This window comes from Archocentrus centrarchus, chromosome 14 (assembly GCF_007364275.1).
Source record: "Archocentrus centrarchus isolate MPI-CPG fArcCen1 chromosome 14, fArcCen1, whole genome shotgun sequence".
NCBI classification, from domain to species: domain Eukaryota; kingdom Metazoa; phylum Chordata; class Actinopteri; order Cichliformes; family Cichlidae; genus Archocentrus; species Archocentrus centrarchus.
This window is the reverse complement of record NC_044359.1, coordinates 11,270,865-11,288,641: the sequence shown is the minus strand read 5'-3', so window position 1 is coordinate 11,288,641 and position 17,777 is coordinate 11,270,865. Positions and strand designations below refer to the sequence as shown.

At 39.8% G+C, this 17,777-nt stretch overlaps 1 protein-coding gene across 2 annotated transcripts; it reads left to right on the top strand.

Moving 5' to 3' along the window:
* The first annotated feature begins 8,738 nt into the window (after window positions 1-8,738).
* Window positions 8,739-17,346, top strand: sc5d (sterol-C5-desaturase). Of its 2 annotated transcripts, none has more exons than XM_030745999.1 (5): window positions 8,739-8,888; window positions 12,265-12,482; window positions 15,862-15,994; window positions 16,088-16,188; window positions 16,418-17,346. In XM_030745999.1, the coding sequence occupies exons 2-5, from the start codon at window positions 12,273-12,275 to the stop codon at window positions 16,880-16,882; spliced, it is 909 nt and encodes a 302-aa protein (XP_030601859.1). In that variant the 5' UTR covers window positions 8,739-8,888; window positions 12,265-12,272; the 3' UTR covers window positions 16,883-17,346. The 2 variants fall into 2 exon arrangements, with proteins under 2 accessions (XP_030601859.1, XP_030601858.1); XM_030745998.1 differs by having other exon boundaries at window positions 8,878-8,937; window positions 16,418-17,344.
* Window positions 17,347-17,777: the final 431 nt, after the last annotated feature.

Sequence of the window (17,777 nt, the reverse complement as noted above, 5' to 3'; positions counted from 1 at the left end):
TCCTGTCTAAAGGAATGGTAACAATTTTCATTTAATTTGCTCGTCCAATTTGGACTGAAAACAAAAACCAACATATTTTGCTGTGAACTGGCCTTCACTGTTAGAAGAGTACAAAGGAAAGCAAGCAAAGCATCTAAAAAGCTTGAGAGAACCCCCTTCAAAAAAAAGCACCTTCCTTTACCTCTCTGTGAGGAAGAATTACATCAGACTGTACCTCTCAGGATGTGCAGGATCTACAAATAGATAGCTTCAAAGAGATGAAAGAGCTACCTGTGTGATGAGTGAACTTAAATCATCAAAGTGGAATGGGTGGAGCATGCTGTGTCTTGAAAGGTAATTTGCATTTAAATATGTTTTAAGGCGCTTAATTCAGTGGACTGTGAATATTTTGAAGAGCCCATTCCCATCACTGGAAAAATTCAATCACTGAAAAGTTTACTAATGATAATAATCTACAGCATGCTGAAAAATGCTAAGGAAGGCTTATGGTGCTTTCGCATAGGGTGATTGGATTCATGGCATCATATGTGATGCCATGAGTTAATTTGTTGTGTTAATTTATACAAGAATTACGTGTGCTTCTGAAAATGACATTTTCTTACCTTTTGTTTTTAATGTTTCTTCCTTTGACTCTCAAATGTAAGAAAGCTCGCTTCATTTACCATCTTTGAAAGGGGAACGAGGCAAAGTTCACTTTTGATTGTCAGTCACCTAGCAACAGCGATCTCACAACTTAAACTGGCTGAATAGGAAGAGTATCGTGCTCTTGACCTCTCATGTTGAAAACACAGTCGCACAAGTTTCATTTGAAAGTGGCATTAGTCATCTGTGGACCAGGGCTGATGAAGCAATATTAACAAAAAAAATAAATAAATAGCTTCAATACACTGAATTCTTGCTATTTATAAGAGAATAAATTAAAGTGGGTTACAATATTATAGCATATTGTGTTTTTCTTTACAATAATGCTTTTTTATTGTCTTTAACAGTAACAGTGCAGTTCATTTTCTCTTTAACAAGAGTAAACAAAAGGTTACACAACAAGATCATAGATGTAGACTCTTCATGCTACTAAATTTAAAAGAAAAAAAAAAACTTTTTAAAAGATTAAAGTGTGCAGAATGATTTCAGTGATCTCTCAGCCTGAGGAAAGAAATGGCTCTGAAATCTGGTGATGCAGCAGCAGAACCTTCTGCATCCGCTTACCAGATGGCAGCAGGGTGACCCTGCTGTGGCCCGGATGAGTATTGTCTTTTAGTGTCCTTTGGGCTCTCTGCAGACACCTCACCTTGGTGTCGCTGATATTCTGTGGAGTGTTAATCACCCGCTGCAGAGCCTTACACCATGCACATCCCATCCCGCTTTGCGATGTTTCCAGTTGGGATGCTCAGGATCTTGACACACGAGTTTAGACTGATTTGGTGCAGAACACAGCTGGACTTGAAAATGCTCTCTGCACCTTAGACTTTTAATGTTTTGGCTGCAACAATTATTTGTTTTAACTGCCTGAATGAATGAAAAATAGATTTTTTTTTTTTTCCACTTTTGCTGCAGGCACTTGATTGCTCCCATTACCTGACCCATCTTTAAAGATTACAGATCTCATGAGAGTAATGTGCTTTAACAAGGCATTGATCAGCATACACACATACATACATAACATGAGCTAGTGCATGTTCATACACTATGCACGTTAACCAAGGTACCTCTTGCTATTAAGTTAGGTTAGGTCAAAGTGAACCCTAGCCTTAAACCCCAACCCTATGTTTTGGGGACAAGCAAAAAGGACTATTGGTTTTTAATGCATGTCTTTGTCCTCTGATTGCCCAGATATTTGTTTTTTTTTTTTTAAAGAGAGCAAAAATTACATATTCTGATAGCTTGGTGTTAGCGTGATCACCTATGATGTCTTAGCCCTCAGAGAGTTAATAAAAAATTGATGCTTTACGTTCATGCACTGAGCTGCTGCACTTCACATAACTTTTACACCTCTTTTCTAAAAGAAACGAGAACCAGTCAACTTTAGTATTAGTAAGTGTTGCAACAAATGAAGGTGTAACTTTAACACAAGACCGCATTTAGTTTAAGCTTACTTTTATCACTTTAACATTTTTAAGGTTTCAGAATAGGAAACCTTGTATTTGTCATGTAAATAAGAGTGTTTTGAGGATATGTATTAGCAACGTGACACAGTGGTGATGTGTGCAGTAGGAGTGACAGATGGGTTCATGGTGGAGGTGGGATTACACCAAGGGTTGGCTTTAAGCCCTTTCCTGTCTGCAGTGCTGATCAGCAGGCTGACAGATGAGATCAGGCAAGAGCCTGCGTGGACTATATGTTTGCAGGTGATATTATGATCTGTAGTGAAAGTGGAGATCCTGGAAAGGTTGAGAAAAGAGGAATGAAATGTCAGTAGGAGCAAGACAGAAAATGTGTGTGAATGAGAGGGAGGACGGTGGAATGGTTAGGATGCAAGGCGTAGAGATGGTGAAGTTGGTTGAGTTTAAGTGCTTGAGATTAACTGTCTGAAGAAAGAAGGTGCAGGAGAGAAGTAAAGGAGTACAGACAGCATAAGATGGGTGTAGCCACCTTAATATTACACATAGGTTAGTTAAATCCTGTTATGAAGCCTCAATCTGAACATTTTTTTCCATCGCAGTGTTTTGAAACCACAAGTGAGGAATGAGCGTGAAACTTAGTGTGAGCATACCAGTCAGATATCCTTTCTGGCTACAAAAAAGACCACAGTTTACAAAATTATCTTCATGTTTTTAGTCAATATGACCTGAAATTCATGACTGAGTCAATAAAATCATCTGGAGAGTGTTTACTAAGGTCACAGAGCAAAGAGAGTCCGGGTGGGGGGGGCTTTTTCACATAGACTTCTACACAACCAGAGGTCTTTTTTCCAATCACAGGAGTCATCTCCTGCTGGCCATCCCACTTTGGCTTCAGTTATCAGACCCAGTGGCCATGTCCATCTTTTATACAGTGTATGTGAAGAGCAGCCAAACTACATGGGTAACAGTGCAGCTGGAGAAAAAAGCAGGAGGTGGAGCCAATGGCTGCTGCGTTAAAGATACAGAGATTTGCAGTGGTAGTGACAGAAAAGGACAGGATTAGGAATGTGTACATCAGAGGGGAAGCTCAGGCTGGATAGTTCAAAGATGTACAATCTGCACCAAAACAGCTGCTTCATTGCATGAAAAGGCAGAGAAAAACTCCCCAGAGATTAGGTGACTAAGCTGATACTTCGTTAACTAAGTAGACAATATTTTGTAACTTAATAAATATTAATCCCTTACAAGTTCATAGAAGGCTTTGTTTATTATAGTGTATAAACTAAAATGGGAGAAGCGTATTATTTAGCCTACCTTTTAACAAGGCCCTACTCTCTGCACATATCGATAGATCGATAGATCGATAGATAGATAGATAGATATATATATAGATAGATACTTTATTGATCCTGAGGGAAATTAGGGCATCCAGCAGCTTAATATGCACAAGAAATAGAATAAAAACAATGGAGGCATAAATTATACAAACTATACTAACAATACAGACTGTACTAATATCATGGACTGCCAGTTCTCTGTGCCTGGATTTGTTTTCTTTTCCCCTTTTGCTCTCTCTCCTCTGTGGTGTGTGTGTGTGTGTGTGTGTGTGTGTGTGTGTGTGTGTGTGTGTGTGTGTGTGTGTAGCAGCATGCAGGAGCCCTGCACTGGTGTTTCTGTAGGTGGGGTTTACTTGGATCCCTGATTACACACCTGGAGGTGGTATCGCACCTGTGGGTCATCATTCCTTGTTTGCTGTGGCTTCTTAAGCAGAAGTGGGCCATTCAGTCTTTCCTGGATTTTTAGATTAATCAAGTCAGTATACTGGCTCCTGTGTTATTGAACTTATCTATGTGTTGCTTGTATTAAGATTTTGTCCAGTTCATCATTGAACTGATAGGAAGGCATACACGCAACAAGCTTCAAAAGAGATTACGTTGGTTTGGGCATGAAATGCTGGGTATACTGGGAGACGGATTGTAATGATGGAGCTCCCTCGCAAAAAGAAATAAAAGGAAAGCCAAAGAAGAAGGTTATGGATGTGCTGAGAGAAGCTGGTTTGACAGAAGAAGATGGAGAGGAAAGGAAGAGATAGCAATTGATGATCTCATGTGGTGACCCCCAACGGGAGCAGCCAGAACAAGAAAAAGACAGAAGAAGACCTGTATATCATTTAACACGGTTTAATTGTAACATTTATCACGAGCTCATTTGCAAAGTGCTTTTAATTATGGGCCTGCTCACACAGCATACAAAGTCCTTGGGCTCTGCAAAATCCTATGTTGTAAATATGTGCTGTAAAATTGTGCTCGCACACTGCTCCAATTCACGGAAATGTGTTTTCTGGCCCGAGAACGAGCAGTCAAATGTCCTGCAAGCCAAAGTGTTTGACATTTCCCTCTGAAGCTGGCAGACCAAACCGGGGCTAAAGCACCACTGAGTACTTAATTGAGATTCAACAGGTGAATAGAGGGCGCTCCAGTGTAGAGACAATGACAATAAGCATCATTTTTATGTTACAGCACTTTATTTGGTAGTAAATACAGTTTGCTGCTGGGATAGTTTCCTATAGTTTAGTGCTGGCCTGGACAAGCATTGTTTATTAGGTTAATAGCTCAGCAGCCACCAATCGGTAACTGATTTATCACAACATGATTGTTTCTGAGGCTTGTGCAGTCTTTCAGATAGCTTTTAAACAGCGGAGCTGACAATAGCACTTAGAGTCTCTCTTCAAGTGGGCTCCAAAGCAAAATGAGCCCGATTTGGTCCGCAACAATAATGATTCAGAACGGCTGGTTCAGCTGGAAGATTCAGTTTGTGAATGCATTATGAATTCGAATGCCAGCAATGCTTTGATGGGATGTGAGCAGTGCCGTTATGATATGTCAAGACTCTTTCCTCCAGGGTTGTTGTAGCATTTCTGTCCTCTGGCTGTTTTTAAAAAAAAAAATAGCTTTAATCCAAAGTTGTAATATGCAGCATTATGAACGATAAGGACCAAAAAAAAAAAAAAAAAAAACTGCCTCCACTTTGTGCTTTTGTCACATAAAACCATTCAAAGTAGAGAAAAATGATTTTTGCAGTATTCATACAGCATAATCTGTGTGTCATAGTTAATTCTCATTTCATTAAATTTTATGAGACTGTGTTATTTATGAGCAGATGCAGCCACAGCCCCAAACTGACTAAACAGCAGCAGCTGTGGCCCACAGTAACCAAATCCAAAAGAGGAGGTGAAGTGGTTCTCGTGACAGTTTGGATGGTTTATGCGCAGGAAAGTCTGAACCAGCCAATCTCTCGGCGAGGATGATCAAGACGTGCATTAATTTTGTCAATAAAAACAGGATTGCGGTTCTTATTATTTACAAGTGTTTGGTAGCATGTTCTTCTGTGAATGATCTGGAGTGTGCTTTAACCTGAAACTCGTATGCGGAGGTGTCACTAAGTGGCTCTCGTACGTCAGGATGAAATATGTCCATTTAATTTGGGCTCAGGTGCACTCAGGTTTATATATGCAGCATCACCAGTGTGAAGCTGGGAGCTGCTGCAAAGTGTTAGATGAATTTTTCTGGGTAAAAACAATTATAATAATTAAAAAGAATGGCAAATGAACTGGTTCTCATATAGCGCTTTTCTACTCTGCTTGAGCACTCAAACATGCCTCATTCACCCATACAAGCACTTTTTGTTATACCTAACAAAGTGAATGCATCGGAGCGCAACTTGGAGTTCACTATCTTGCCCAAGGGTACTTTGGCACGCAGACTGGAGCGGCCAAGGATCCAACCGCCAACCTTCCGATTGGTAGATGCCATGCTCTACCTCCTGAGCTACAGCCACCCCACCACTGTTTTTGATGACTGATAGTGAGAATGACAATTGCTCGCTGCAGACATGAATTGTAACCAGTGAAGTGGCAAGATAATCAAATATATTATGACTTGAAATGCTAAACTGTGACTGTGTTGCAGCAAGTTTCTCCAGTTTTTGATTACATTTCCCAAAGTGACACATCCACAGATGATGAACAGCAGGTTATCTGGAGCTCAGCGTGATGGTTGCTTCTCTGCAGATACCCTGATTGGTGCGTGTTTTTCTGCACACAGAGGGAGATGCCTTCACAGACTATTAGACAACTCTTGGTGCATTCAGAACACCAACTTCCCTCTGAAGTAGAGAGAGTTCCACTCAAATACACACTCTCTTTACCCATACGTGCAGGATACTTAACAATGGAATTGGTCCTATATATAAAATAATGAATTTATATCAGATGTTGGGGAATCTGATGAGAAAGTTGGCTATTGGAGCAAGACACTGACAACATGGTGGAATCCTACTGTGACAACAGACCCAATGAAAGAGGTTGCACACAACGCTTGGGAACTGTAAATGAGCAGAAGATCAACATCAACACTGACTAAGAACCAGGAAGCATGTCAGTGTTTTAAAATCAGTAAAAACAAGCTACTATCAAAGCTGGAGATCCAGCTCAGTGGAAGGGTGGCTGTCAAGAAGGGTGAGGTATGTCCAATTATACAAGAGTTCTACCTAAAATCCATAGCAACAGGTCTTATGGAGTAATGAATCCAAATTGGGAATGTTTGGTAGAAACTGACATCACTAAGTATGGAAGAGGTCAGGAGAGAGGTACAAGAGTGCGAGTCTACAGCCATCTGTAAAACACAGCAGACGCTCTGTCGTGTTTGGGGTTGTTGGGGATCTTGTCAAAATTGATGGAATTATGAACATAGAAAAGTTCATAATTTGAGGTTTTGATCCAGCAGCTTCACAAACTGGAACACTGTCAGTCATGGATTGGCCTCCACAGAGCCCAGACCTCAACATTATTGAAGCAGTGTGGGATCATCTAAACAGAGAACGGAACAAAAGGCAGAAACATCCAAAGAAGAGCATTGAATGTCCTTCAAGAAGTCCGGACAACTAATCCTGAAGACTGCTTAAAGAAATGAGAATAAAGCTGCTTCAGAGAGTTCAGATTGTGGTGAAGAATGAAGGTGGTCACACCAAATATTGACTTTCAAGCTTGTTAGACTTGTACAAACTCTATTTTTGCCTCATATAATGTATTTCTATGTGTGTTTGCACATGTTCATAAATGCACGTCAGTGAGGGGTGGTTCAAGACTTTTGCACAGTACCTTGCAAGTTTTTTTGTTGATGTTATTTATCATTATATTGACAAATAAGGATTGTGCATGTCATGAAATAGGAGTGGAAAACTGGATAAAGAAAGTAAAGAACAATGTTAAGAAAATCACAACGTAAAGAAGAGATGCATAAATTCTAGTCTTTATTCGTGGTGTATTTAAACGCAGAGTATTGTGCATAATACAATATAATGTAATGTAATATAATATAATATAATATAATATAATATAATATAATATAATATAATATAATATAATATAATATAATATAATATAATATAATATAATCAACCCTAAAAAGCTTTTATGGAGGGTTATAGTATAACAATTTTACTGCTTTTTCCTGTAATAGTCCTATACTTTCACATAGAAAGTAATAGTGTCCAATAATAAATCCATGTGTTACACTAAAATACACTAATGTCCGGTGGTACAGCCATAAAATCTCTGGATATTCCCACAGTGCCTGTGGTCATGAGTAATATATCAGTCACGGCTGGGGCTGCTCTCACCTGTACACTAGAGCACCGCTGACATCTTGTGGCCACCGAGGCATCACTTTTATGGCAAAATAAAAAGCAATTTGTCACCATCAACACCAAACTTTCATTTGGAAGTTTAATTTGGTAGCAAAATATTCACCCAAGATTTCTGGCAGGATTAAAAATGGCTTACAACTGGTAAGGCACTGTTAATTATTTTTCTGTTGAAACTAAGATATTCTACTTTAGTATATAATCATATTACTCTTTAAGATTTTTTTGATGTGTATTTATTTTACTTTATCATTTTTATTTCACATTAGTTTTTACATTTGTTTTACACCATTTTGCTTATTTAAGCTATATTGTGTTTACTGTGTTTATTTATTTATTTGTAGCTGCTGTAGTCATTTCCCACCTTTGGGGCAATAAAGTAGCTGTAGTTTATCTTATATCACAGTCAAACAACAAGAGTATGAAGCTGGGAAAGTTGTCATTTTAAAGGCAGTCTGTTCAGTCTGAGGTATTTCTAGCATCCCAGTAAGCCAAACTTAATACATACATCATGGAATATAATTTTCCTTTTCAACTGCATTAAAATGCGCAGCTGTCAGGGTTTAATTTTAATTCCTTTAATGTGTTGTCTTTATTTCGGCATGTCAGCATAATAATTTATCAGTGCTCTAAAATTGCATAAAGAATCTGTCTTAAAGCAAACTGGTCTAATCGTAGAAAGACTATTGAATGGGAGATGAAAAAGGAAGCCAGGGTGGATGCTGGGGGATGCCGAATTGCAGCGATGTCTCCCAAAGTTTATGTAATCTGTCCGTTCATTACAAGGGAAGTGCACTCTGTTGAAAAACATTGGAAGACTCTCAGTAAATACATTTGTAAATGAAGTTTTGTAGTGTTGTTTCTGTGTGTGTGACAGTGGCGCACAATCGGGACGTTTCGTGGCTCAGGTCAGACTTCTTTTAGGGTGTTTCAGCTCCTGTCCTGATGATCCAGCTGTAGCAGGACCTTCTGCACTCATTCAGTAACGCCATGAGCAGATCCTTCAACCGGCCAATGGGGAAACACAACAAGCCTGCCGTGATGAGAAACTCGTCGCTCATTGGTGTGTTTTCATGTGACGTTCTTGAGAAGCTCGATATTGATTGGTCGTCTTCCCGACTTTAGGTGAGTAAACAGTCCACTGTTGTTCCGGAATAACTGCAACCAAGAAAAGGTACAGTGCTTTTTACAATTGTCGCTCTAACTTTATGTTAATAGTATGGCAGTGCAGCTGACGTATATTATACTCTGTTGCAGCCTTTTTGGTGTCTGTTAATGCGATTAAAATAAAAAATAAGCAGCGTGTCTAGGCGTATGTCTGACACGAGTTACAGTCCCGCTTTTGCATTCATGTATGTGCCTGGCAAAACTTCCCGAGTTGACTTTGTTTGTGTGCGCCAATTCCGCTTTAATTTAGCATGAATCAAAATAGACATTCTTAATTTTGTTAGAAAAAAATTGAGGAAAAAAATAGGAGAGAATCAGAGCTGTGACGAAACGCTTTATCGATGCTTTTCGATTGAAACTGAAACAATGTTAAAGCCGGACAATGCAGATACGTATTCAGCGACCCGTGGCTTCTGAGCCGTTGTTTCGCCTTTCATTACCGTTATCTGTGTGACAGTCACGCTGTGTTATCTAACCTATCTAACCAACGAAAAGCGGCCGATGGCACAGCTAGTGCAGTGGCATATGCCACTCTCAGGTGGTTTGTTGCTTCCATCCATGATGCAAAGACTGACAGTATTGTCCTTTCTCTTGTTGGGTTACATAACAGTGGAATGTAACACAATTTCAAATTCACAACAGTGTAGTCTAACCGTATACACTATATTTCCACAAGGATTCGCTCACCCATCCAAATCACTGAATTCAGGTGTTCCAATAACTTCCATGGCCACAGGTGTATCAAACCAAGCACCTAGGCATGCAGACTGCTTCTGCAAACATTAGTAAAAGAATGGGTCGCTCTCAGGAGCTCAGTGAATTCCAGCGTGGTACCGTGATAGGATGATACCTGTGCAACAACTCCGGTTGTGAAATTTCCTCACTACTAAATATTTCACAGTCAGCTGTTAGTGGAATTATAACAAAGTGGAAGTGATTGGGAACGACAGCAACTCAGCCATGAAGTGGTAGGCTACATAAAATCACAGAGTGGGGTCAGTTGATGCTGAGGCACATAGTACGCAGAGGTCGCCAACTTCCTGCAGAGTCAGTCACTACAGACCTCCAAACTTCATGTGTCCTTCAGATTAGCTCAAGAACAGCACATAGAGAGCTTCATGGAATGGGTTTCCATGAAGCTCTCTATGTGCTCAAGAACAGCGCATAGAGAGCTTCATGGAATGGGTTTCCATGAAGCTCTCTATGTGCTGTTCTTGAGCACATAGAGAGCTTCATGGAATGGGTTTCCATGGCCGAGCAGCTGCATCCAAGCCTTACATCACCAAGCACAATGAAAAGTATTGGATCCAGTGGTGTAAAGAACGCTGCCACTGGACTCTAGAGCAATGGAGACGTGTTCTCTGGAGTGATGAATCACGCTTTTCCATTTGGCAGTTGCGAGGAGAACGGTACTTGTCTGACTGTGCCAAGTGTAAAGTTTGATGGAGGGGGGATTATAGTGCGGCGGTGTTTTTCAGGAGTTGGACTCTGCGCCTTAGTGCCAGTGAAAGGAACTAAGTTTAATTGACTGTTGTGATTTGGCACTATATAAATAAAATTTAATCGAACTGAACTCTTAATGCTTTAGTATATCAAGACATTTTGGACAATTTTATGCTCCCAACTTTGTGGGAACAGTTCCAACATGACTGCACACCAGTGCACAAAGCAGCTCCATAAAGACATGGATGAGCCAGTTTGATGTGGAAGAACTTGACTGGCCTGCACAGAGTCCTGACCTCAACCTGATAGAACACCTTTGGGATGAATTAGAGCAAAGACTGTGAGCCAGGCCTTCTCATCCAACATCAGTGTTTGATCTCACAAATGTGCTTCTGGAAGAATGGTCAGAAATTCCCATAAACACTCCTAAACCTTGTGGAAAGCCTTCCCAGAAGAGTTGAAGCTGTTATAGGTGCAAAGAGTGGGCCAACATCATATTAAACCCTATGGGTTAAGAATGGGACGTCACTCAAGTTCATATGTGTGTGAAGGCAGACAAGTAAATACTTTTGAACATAATCGCACATTAAATCACATATAACTTAATATGTACAAGAATACTTATGAAGAAGGTATGGTAAATTATTTAGCATGCCATTTGTCACTGGCCTACCACACCAAATCCAGAGGCATATACCACTTCTCACTGGCATCTCACTCCCGGCACAAACCCACCACTCTTGCTGTTACATGTGTCAGTTTTCACTGATCTGCTGTTGTGATCCTGCATGTATATTATTTTAAATAATGAATATCCAGCTTTTTGTTTTTTTGTTTTTTCCTGTCTGATATTAATTGGAAAACTAGTTATGCCTGCACTGGCTTCAAAAACATGTAACCCAACTACAAGGAAGGCAATGATAGCCTAACATTCTGTGACTTTAAGTGCATTTGCTTGCCTGCATTGCGTGTTCAGACTGAAACTAGAAAGTAGCAGCTTTGGTGTTAAATCTGAATATGTTCAGTTGGCAGCCAAGAGTGGCCGATCAGCATCAAGCAGCAGCAGGTGTTGATAGAATGCCACCAACTTGCTACCTGGCAGCAACAGCATGCCACTATATGAATCGCCATATGCTACTAAACCACGAGTGGCATACGGTCTGCTACTTTTCTGTTTCTGCATCACTCAAAGATGGCTGTAAATTTTAGAAGATATGAAAATGAACTGAGACTGGGGGAGCAGCTTGGACACCAGTTGAGGTGGTTTGGGCACTTTTTTACAGACAACTGGGAGAAGATGCTGGGGAAGACTCAGAACCCACTGAAGAGACTGTATGTCTCATGTGGCCTGTCAACACCACAGGGAGGAACTGGAAAGTGTTGCTGAGAATAAGGCTGTCTAGTGTACCCCTGCTTAGTCTGCTACCACAACCTGACTTCAGATAAACAGAAGATGATGGATGGGAAATTAAAAGTGAATAAATGAGAGTAAACAGTCTCACTGACACTGACAAAAAAAAAAAAAATCTAGATTAAAATGCTTTCGTCAAAAATCTGACCGAAACTGATATAAATTTGAATCCAAAGACTTTTGTCAAATTAAATCAACATCAGGCATCGAAATGAAAACTGCAAATAAATCAAATTAACTGTGACGAGATTTGAAAGTGCTGCAGTGTTGGGATTTGGACTCTTTCCAGGGATCAGAGGGCCCAAATCTCTTCTCACTATTTACCAGAACTGCACCTATAAATAACTCGGCTATTAACCACCACGAAAAAGAGAATGGTGACTTTAAGGATGTGCTCTTATGTCTTCTTTTCTCTCTCTCTCTGTGTGTGTGTGTGTGTGTGTGTGTGTGTGTGTGTATGTGTGTGTTGTACTTTTACAGATTCAGCCATGGACCTCGTGCTGAATGTCGCCGACTACTACGTCTTCACGCCGTACGTGTACCCTGCATCGTGGCCTGAGGACGGGGCCCTGCGGCAGATTATCAGCCTGTTGGTGGTGACGAACCTCGGAGCTGCAGTTTTGTACCTCGGCCTGGGAGCCATCAGCTATTACTTCATCTTCGACCACAATCTGATGAAACACCCACACTTCTTAGAGGTATGAAGCCCGTATCTTGTTTTATGACAGATGCGGTAATAAACTTGAGTGTTGGCAGAGCTAAACTCCTGCAATCAACTGACCTTCGTATCTGCAAAGGGGTGCTCAGATTTATGGGACCACTTGCAAATTATTATAGTGTACACACTGTGGCTTCAGAAGCTAGAATTAATAGCATTTTTATTTTGAACTAACTGTATTTTATAGTTGTTTATGTTACTGACTTCACTGCTTGTATTGTTGTCAATGCATTTACTGCCTAACAGACTTACAAACCTATATGTAGTGTTTTGATTGGGCCCATCTGGTGTATCTTTTAAGTCTGAATGAGATTAATCGCACAGGTACACACTTTTGGACTTTCATTGTATTTGAATTTGTGTTACACAGAAGAAAGTGTTTATAAAGGAATTTTACTCACAGTTTGTTTGTTTTTTTGAGGGTTTTTTTTTTTCAATTTTGTTTTCAACCAAAGTGCTTTTTTGGACTGAAAATGTGCTCAGACCCTTTAGTCCTCTCATACTGGTTAATAAAACAACAGAGCAGGAGGAGCAGCAGCAGCAGCACATGTGCTGATGTTAGGGCTACTGCAGCCATACGCACCAGCATGTTAGGAGCGTGAGTGAGCTGAAAGACAGAGTGACAACAGAAAATGTAAATGAAAACTTAAACTACGGCGTTACCGAACACGATGCCCCAACTCGAGGCTCAAAACAAGAAGAGAGGCGAGATTTGGGTTATTTAAAGTGTGACAAAGAAGCAGAGCAGCATGCGCCGCAAACTGTGTTAAAAACATTTTCCCACAAAGACGGGTAATACCACACATGGTTTTTAGCATCAGTGCACAGTTCACCATTTACCTACACAATGCAATACACAAGCAACACAAGACTTTACAGTCCCAGACACTTTCACCCTTGTGACAAAAAACAAAGAGACACAGTGACATCGCAAACGCAACAGCCTCCTTTTTTTGTTTAAAAAAAAAAAAAAAAACCACATGGTGCCAGGAAGCACAGTTGAAAACGTCAGATTTAAGCAGCTGATTAAAGTAACTGATCCTCGTTACCAGCCGTAAACATTTGTCTCAGGCAGCGCTTCCCCAGCTGGAGTGTAGAGAGACTGCTGAGCAGCTGTGCCACACTTCACCAACACATCCAGTTTGTGGTCAAATTGCACATCTGATGCTTATATGAGCCTCGCTGTCCACTTCACTGAGACAGTGCTGCCTTTTTTAAACAAATTTGTGTTTGTTTATTTTTGGCCTTGGAGCGTAACTGGACCACAATTGAGTGAGTGTGTTAGTTTATGTTCTCCTTGGTTTGGTCAGAATTAAGATTTTAGTTTATTTGTATAATTAAAAAAAAAAGTAAAAAAAAAAAGATTTTAGTTTTCGGAGGAAAAAAGGAACCTTTACGCTTGACAGAAACAGTGATTTGATTTATATATATCAATATTGACAGATCCCCCCCCATATCGCCCAGATCTACTCATACTCCCTGAACATGTGAACTGGTCACGTATTTATAAACGAGTTTCAGAAAAGAAGTGAACAAATTATTGTATGAGAAAAGTGACTCCAGTTTTATAGGAAGTGCATCCTCTGTGGCCTATTTTCAGCTGGAGATTAATATACTTTTTGTGCACAAGTGAGTATTTAGGGCAACAGGATGAGGTTTTCTTATGATGCTCTCACACCAAGCGTGACATGAATACAGTCGCACTGGAGAGCCATGATTATTGGACCGCTCCTTTTTTTTTCTTGCCTCTCTATAAAACCGCTCCGGCTGCACTCGATCAGCGTCCACATGCTTGTCAGGAGAATCTCATAAGCATAAGCTAATTTTTCACCAAGGTTGAAATGTTTTAACTTGTATGCAAACACTTTCTCTTCTGTTTGTGTCGCTCTGCGCCAGTTTGCCTCGTTGCATAAACTTTGCATGTAATCATGCAGAATGAAAGCTTTGCTTCACAATTTGGTGTGAACGCACCATTAGAAGGAATAAAGTACAACTGCAGTGTTGTGCAAGTGCTGTGTGCATTTTGTTGTAGTGTGCTCGATAAACTTTCAGAGTTCCTTCTCATTATATGAGGATGTTTCATCCCACTTTATTGATGGTGCAGCTGAGTGAATAATATTCTCACGTATGGTAACATACATAAAGGTCTGAGGAAGCCTGCATTTGGCTGCAACAAATCAGGATAAGCAGAAGAAAATGAATGGATGGATGAAAGAAATGAGGCTACATCAGTATCAGGAAAATGCACAACTGCTCTTAAAGTTGCACTGATGATTTGATATTGTACCTCATAGGTCTTAATATTTTATTGCCTATGATCTGGATATTGTGTTCACCTGTTTTGTACTGTGTGACAGTATTTGTGTGGTTGTGTTTCAGATTGTTACATTTCTTCTGCCTTCTTGGGCACGTCGATCTTAATCTTTAGAGAATTTTTCTTAATAGATAAATAAACATCTCTTTTTTAATATGAGCTGTACAAGCAACATTTTACTGTTTTTGATCGGCTAATCAAAAGGTTATGTGTAAAAAGGTGACTGACAAATGAAGTGTCTGTTACTGTGTGCTGAGCTGCACTTCAGTCCTATTCAAAGAGAAAATAATGCATAAAGATATTAATCTGTAGTTTCCTGAGTTTAGGAAACCTCGGAGCCTACGAATATGACAGCAGCCATAATTTGCACAAAATTATCTGTTCTAGAAAACAGTGTTTGTATTCTAATTGAAAGGAGTGAATAAAATGTGTACTGTTGTTTTCCCAGCCGTAGTTCACTTTTTGATGATAGTTTGTTTATTTTTGTGTGTTTGCAAAGCTCTTGAGAAAGTTTGCCGATGTGACTGATGGGTACTATTTCGTACCATTTCATCATCAGTTACATTGTTACTGCAAAGATACCATAAACCTTTAAGTCTGCCTCAGCAGACCCTACTGCTGATGTGTTTTTAACAGGCTTTAGATAGAAAGATGGGCCTCCAGCACAGAAAAATGACACACAACAGGCTTTGGGAATGTAGAGTGAGTTTAGTAGTAGAATAAATTCACTGTTTGCTTTTTGTCTTTGGGATTTATAGAAAAAAAAAGAATATTCCAAGCCTTTCTCAGCTAGTATTGACAAAGGGTTTTATATTCTGTGTTTTACTGATTGAACAGTTACAACACCAGTGAGTTAAGCCTATCAAATAACACCGAACACTAACAATACCAGCTGTAAGGTGCAGAGTGTGATTTACATAATTTAGCTGTGATTAGCAGGTGATGTTTCAAAGTTGATAACAGAAACTCACCACTTTTCTTTCTTTTCTTCATTTTTACAATATATACTTTTTTTTTTTTCCTTTTTTATGATTTCCTTTTTTAGAATCAGGTATGGCGAGAAATCAGATATGCAATGACCTCTCTTCCCTGGATCAGCGTTCCCACCGTGGCTTTGTTTTTCGCTGAGGTCAGAGGCTACAGCAAACTGTACAACAACGTCTCTGATTCTCCCCTGGGTGAGTTGAAGAAGCAGCTTTTTAACATTTTAAAATCTTAAAACCGCGAACACACCCGAGTTTTTGGTGGTCATCTGACCTCTGTGCTTTCAGGCTGGCCCGGCCTTTTCCTGAGTATGATTTCATTCCTGTTTTTTACCGACATGTGTATCTACTGGATTCACCGCTTCTTACACCATAAACTTATTTACAAGGTGAGCACAGGGAAAGTGCTTTATTTTGTTTAGTTTTTTTGCCACATCAACACTGTAATTGCTGAATAGTAGAAATGGAATGATGTGGAAGTATCAGCTGGAATTCTGTTCTCCTAATGTGAACACTGAGGATGTACCTAATATGACTGCATGATTACTGCAAGTAAATTGTCAATATTTCAAATGCTATTAAACTTTATTGACCTCTTTGCTCTCTTGTCAACCACAGCTGTTTCACAAACCGCACCACATATGGAAGATCCCCACTCCCTTTGCCAGCCACGCTTTTCATCCAGTGGACGGCTTCCTGCAAGGACTGCCCTACCACATATACCCATTCCTCTTCCCCCTCCACAAGGTGCTCTACTTGGCTCTTTACGTATTCGTTAACATCTGGACCATCTCCATCCACGACGGCGACTATCGCGTCCCCGGAGCTTTAACGAGCGTCATCAATGGCTCAGCTCACCACACCGACCACCACCTTTTCTTTGACTACAACTACGGTCAATATTTCACTCTGTGGGACCGCCTGGGAGGCTCCTACAGGCACCCATCAGCTCTGATGGGGAAGGGTCCCCACGATCTGATCCGGAAACTTCAAGCAGAGGGAAAGTTAGGAGATGATGGACTAAAGGCTAATGTGCAAGTGAATGGACGGGCTCAGAAAAGAGTCGCATGTAAAGAGGAGTAAGAGTGATAATTAATTTCATAAAGTGATCTCTATTTTTGTAAAGACAACTTGCTAAATTCCAGGAGAATAATTGGAGTTTATGTATGTGCCAAATAAGCCTTTGTGAGAATTGAACTGAAGGGGTTGTAGTGTAAGTGCTTTTTGCAAACCACTGAATCACACAGCAGAGAGACTCGAGGATCTTCAGAAGGCTGGAGCTACTGGAGCTGCTTCAGTCAGAAGCCAGACCTGAGGGTGGTTTCACAGCGGTCCGCTATCACCACAAGTTTTATTTGACAGGTTAGAAATCAGAGTAGAGCCAAAGTGAATCAGCTGTGCTCACTTTGCACTGGAAGATCATGAAACTGTGGCTCACACAGCCCATATGCTGAGATTATCATCAGTCACAGTGTGTTGATACAGAGTAGAATGATTTGTGGCTTTTTGGAAATATTAACAAAAATAATAAATTAAAAATGCACTTTATTCAATAAATAAATATTCAATAAATATTTTCTGAACCTTAATGTCACATCTCATGATCTTCATCACCTTCTGTTATAATTTAGATTTAGATTGTTGTTTATGGAAACTTGTTTCTGCCACTGTTTTTTTTTTTTTTCCTTTTTTTTTCTTTCACTTCAATAACTTAACTCAAAATTTCAAGTTATTTCCTCACTTGTGAATTGTTGTCAGAAGTTTGAATTAGGTTTTGAATTAGAATTTATCTCAAAATTTCAAGCAAGTCAAAATTTTGAGATAAAAACCTGAAATTTTAACTTATGGATGTCAAAAAAAAAAGTTTTTTGCCATCCATTTTTTTTTTCCATTGGTGGAAACGGGCTTCCATAGTTGTTGGACTTCAGTTGTAGTTTGAAACACTTTGAACTTAAAGTGTGAGCTACTGAACTCGTCA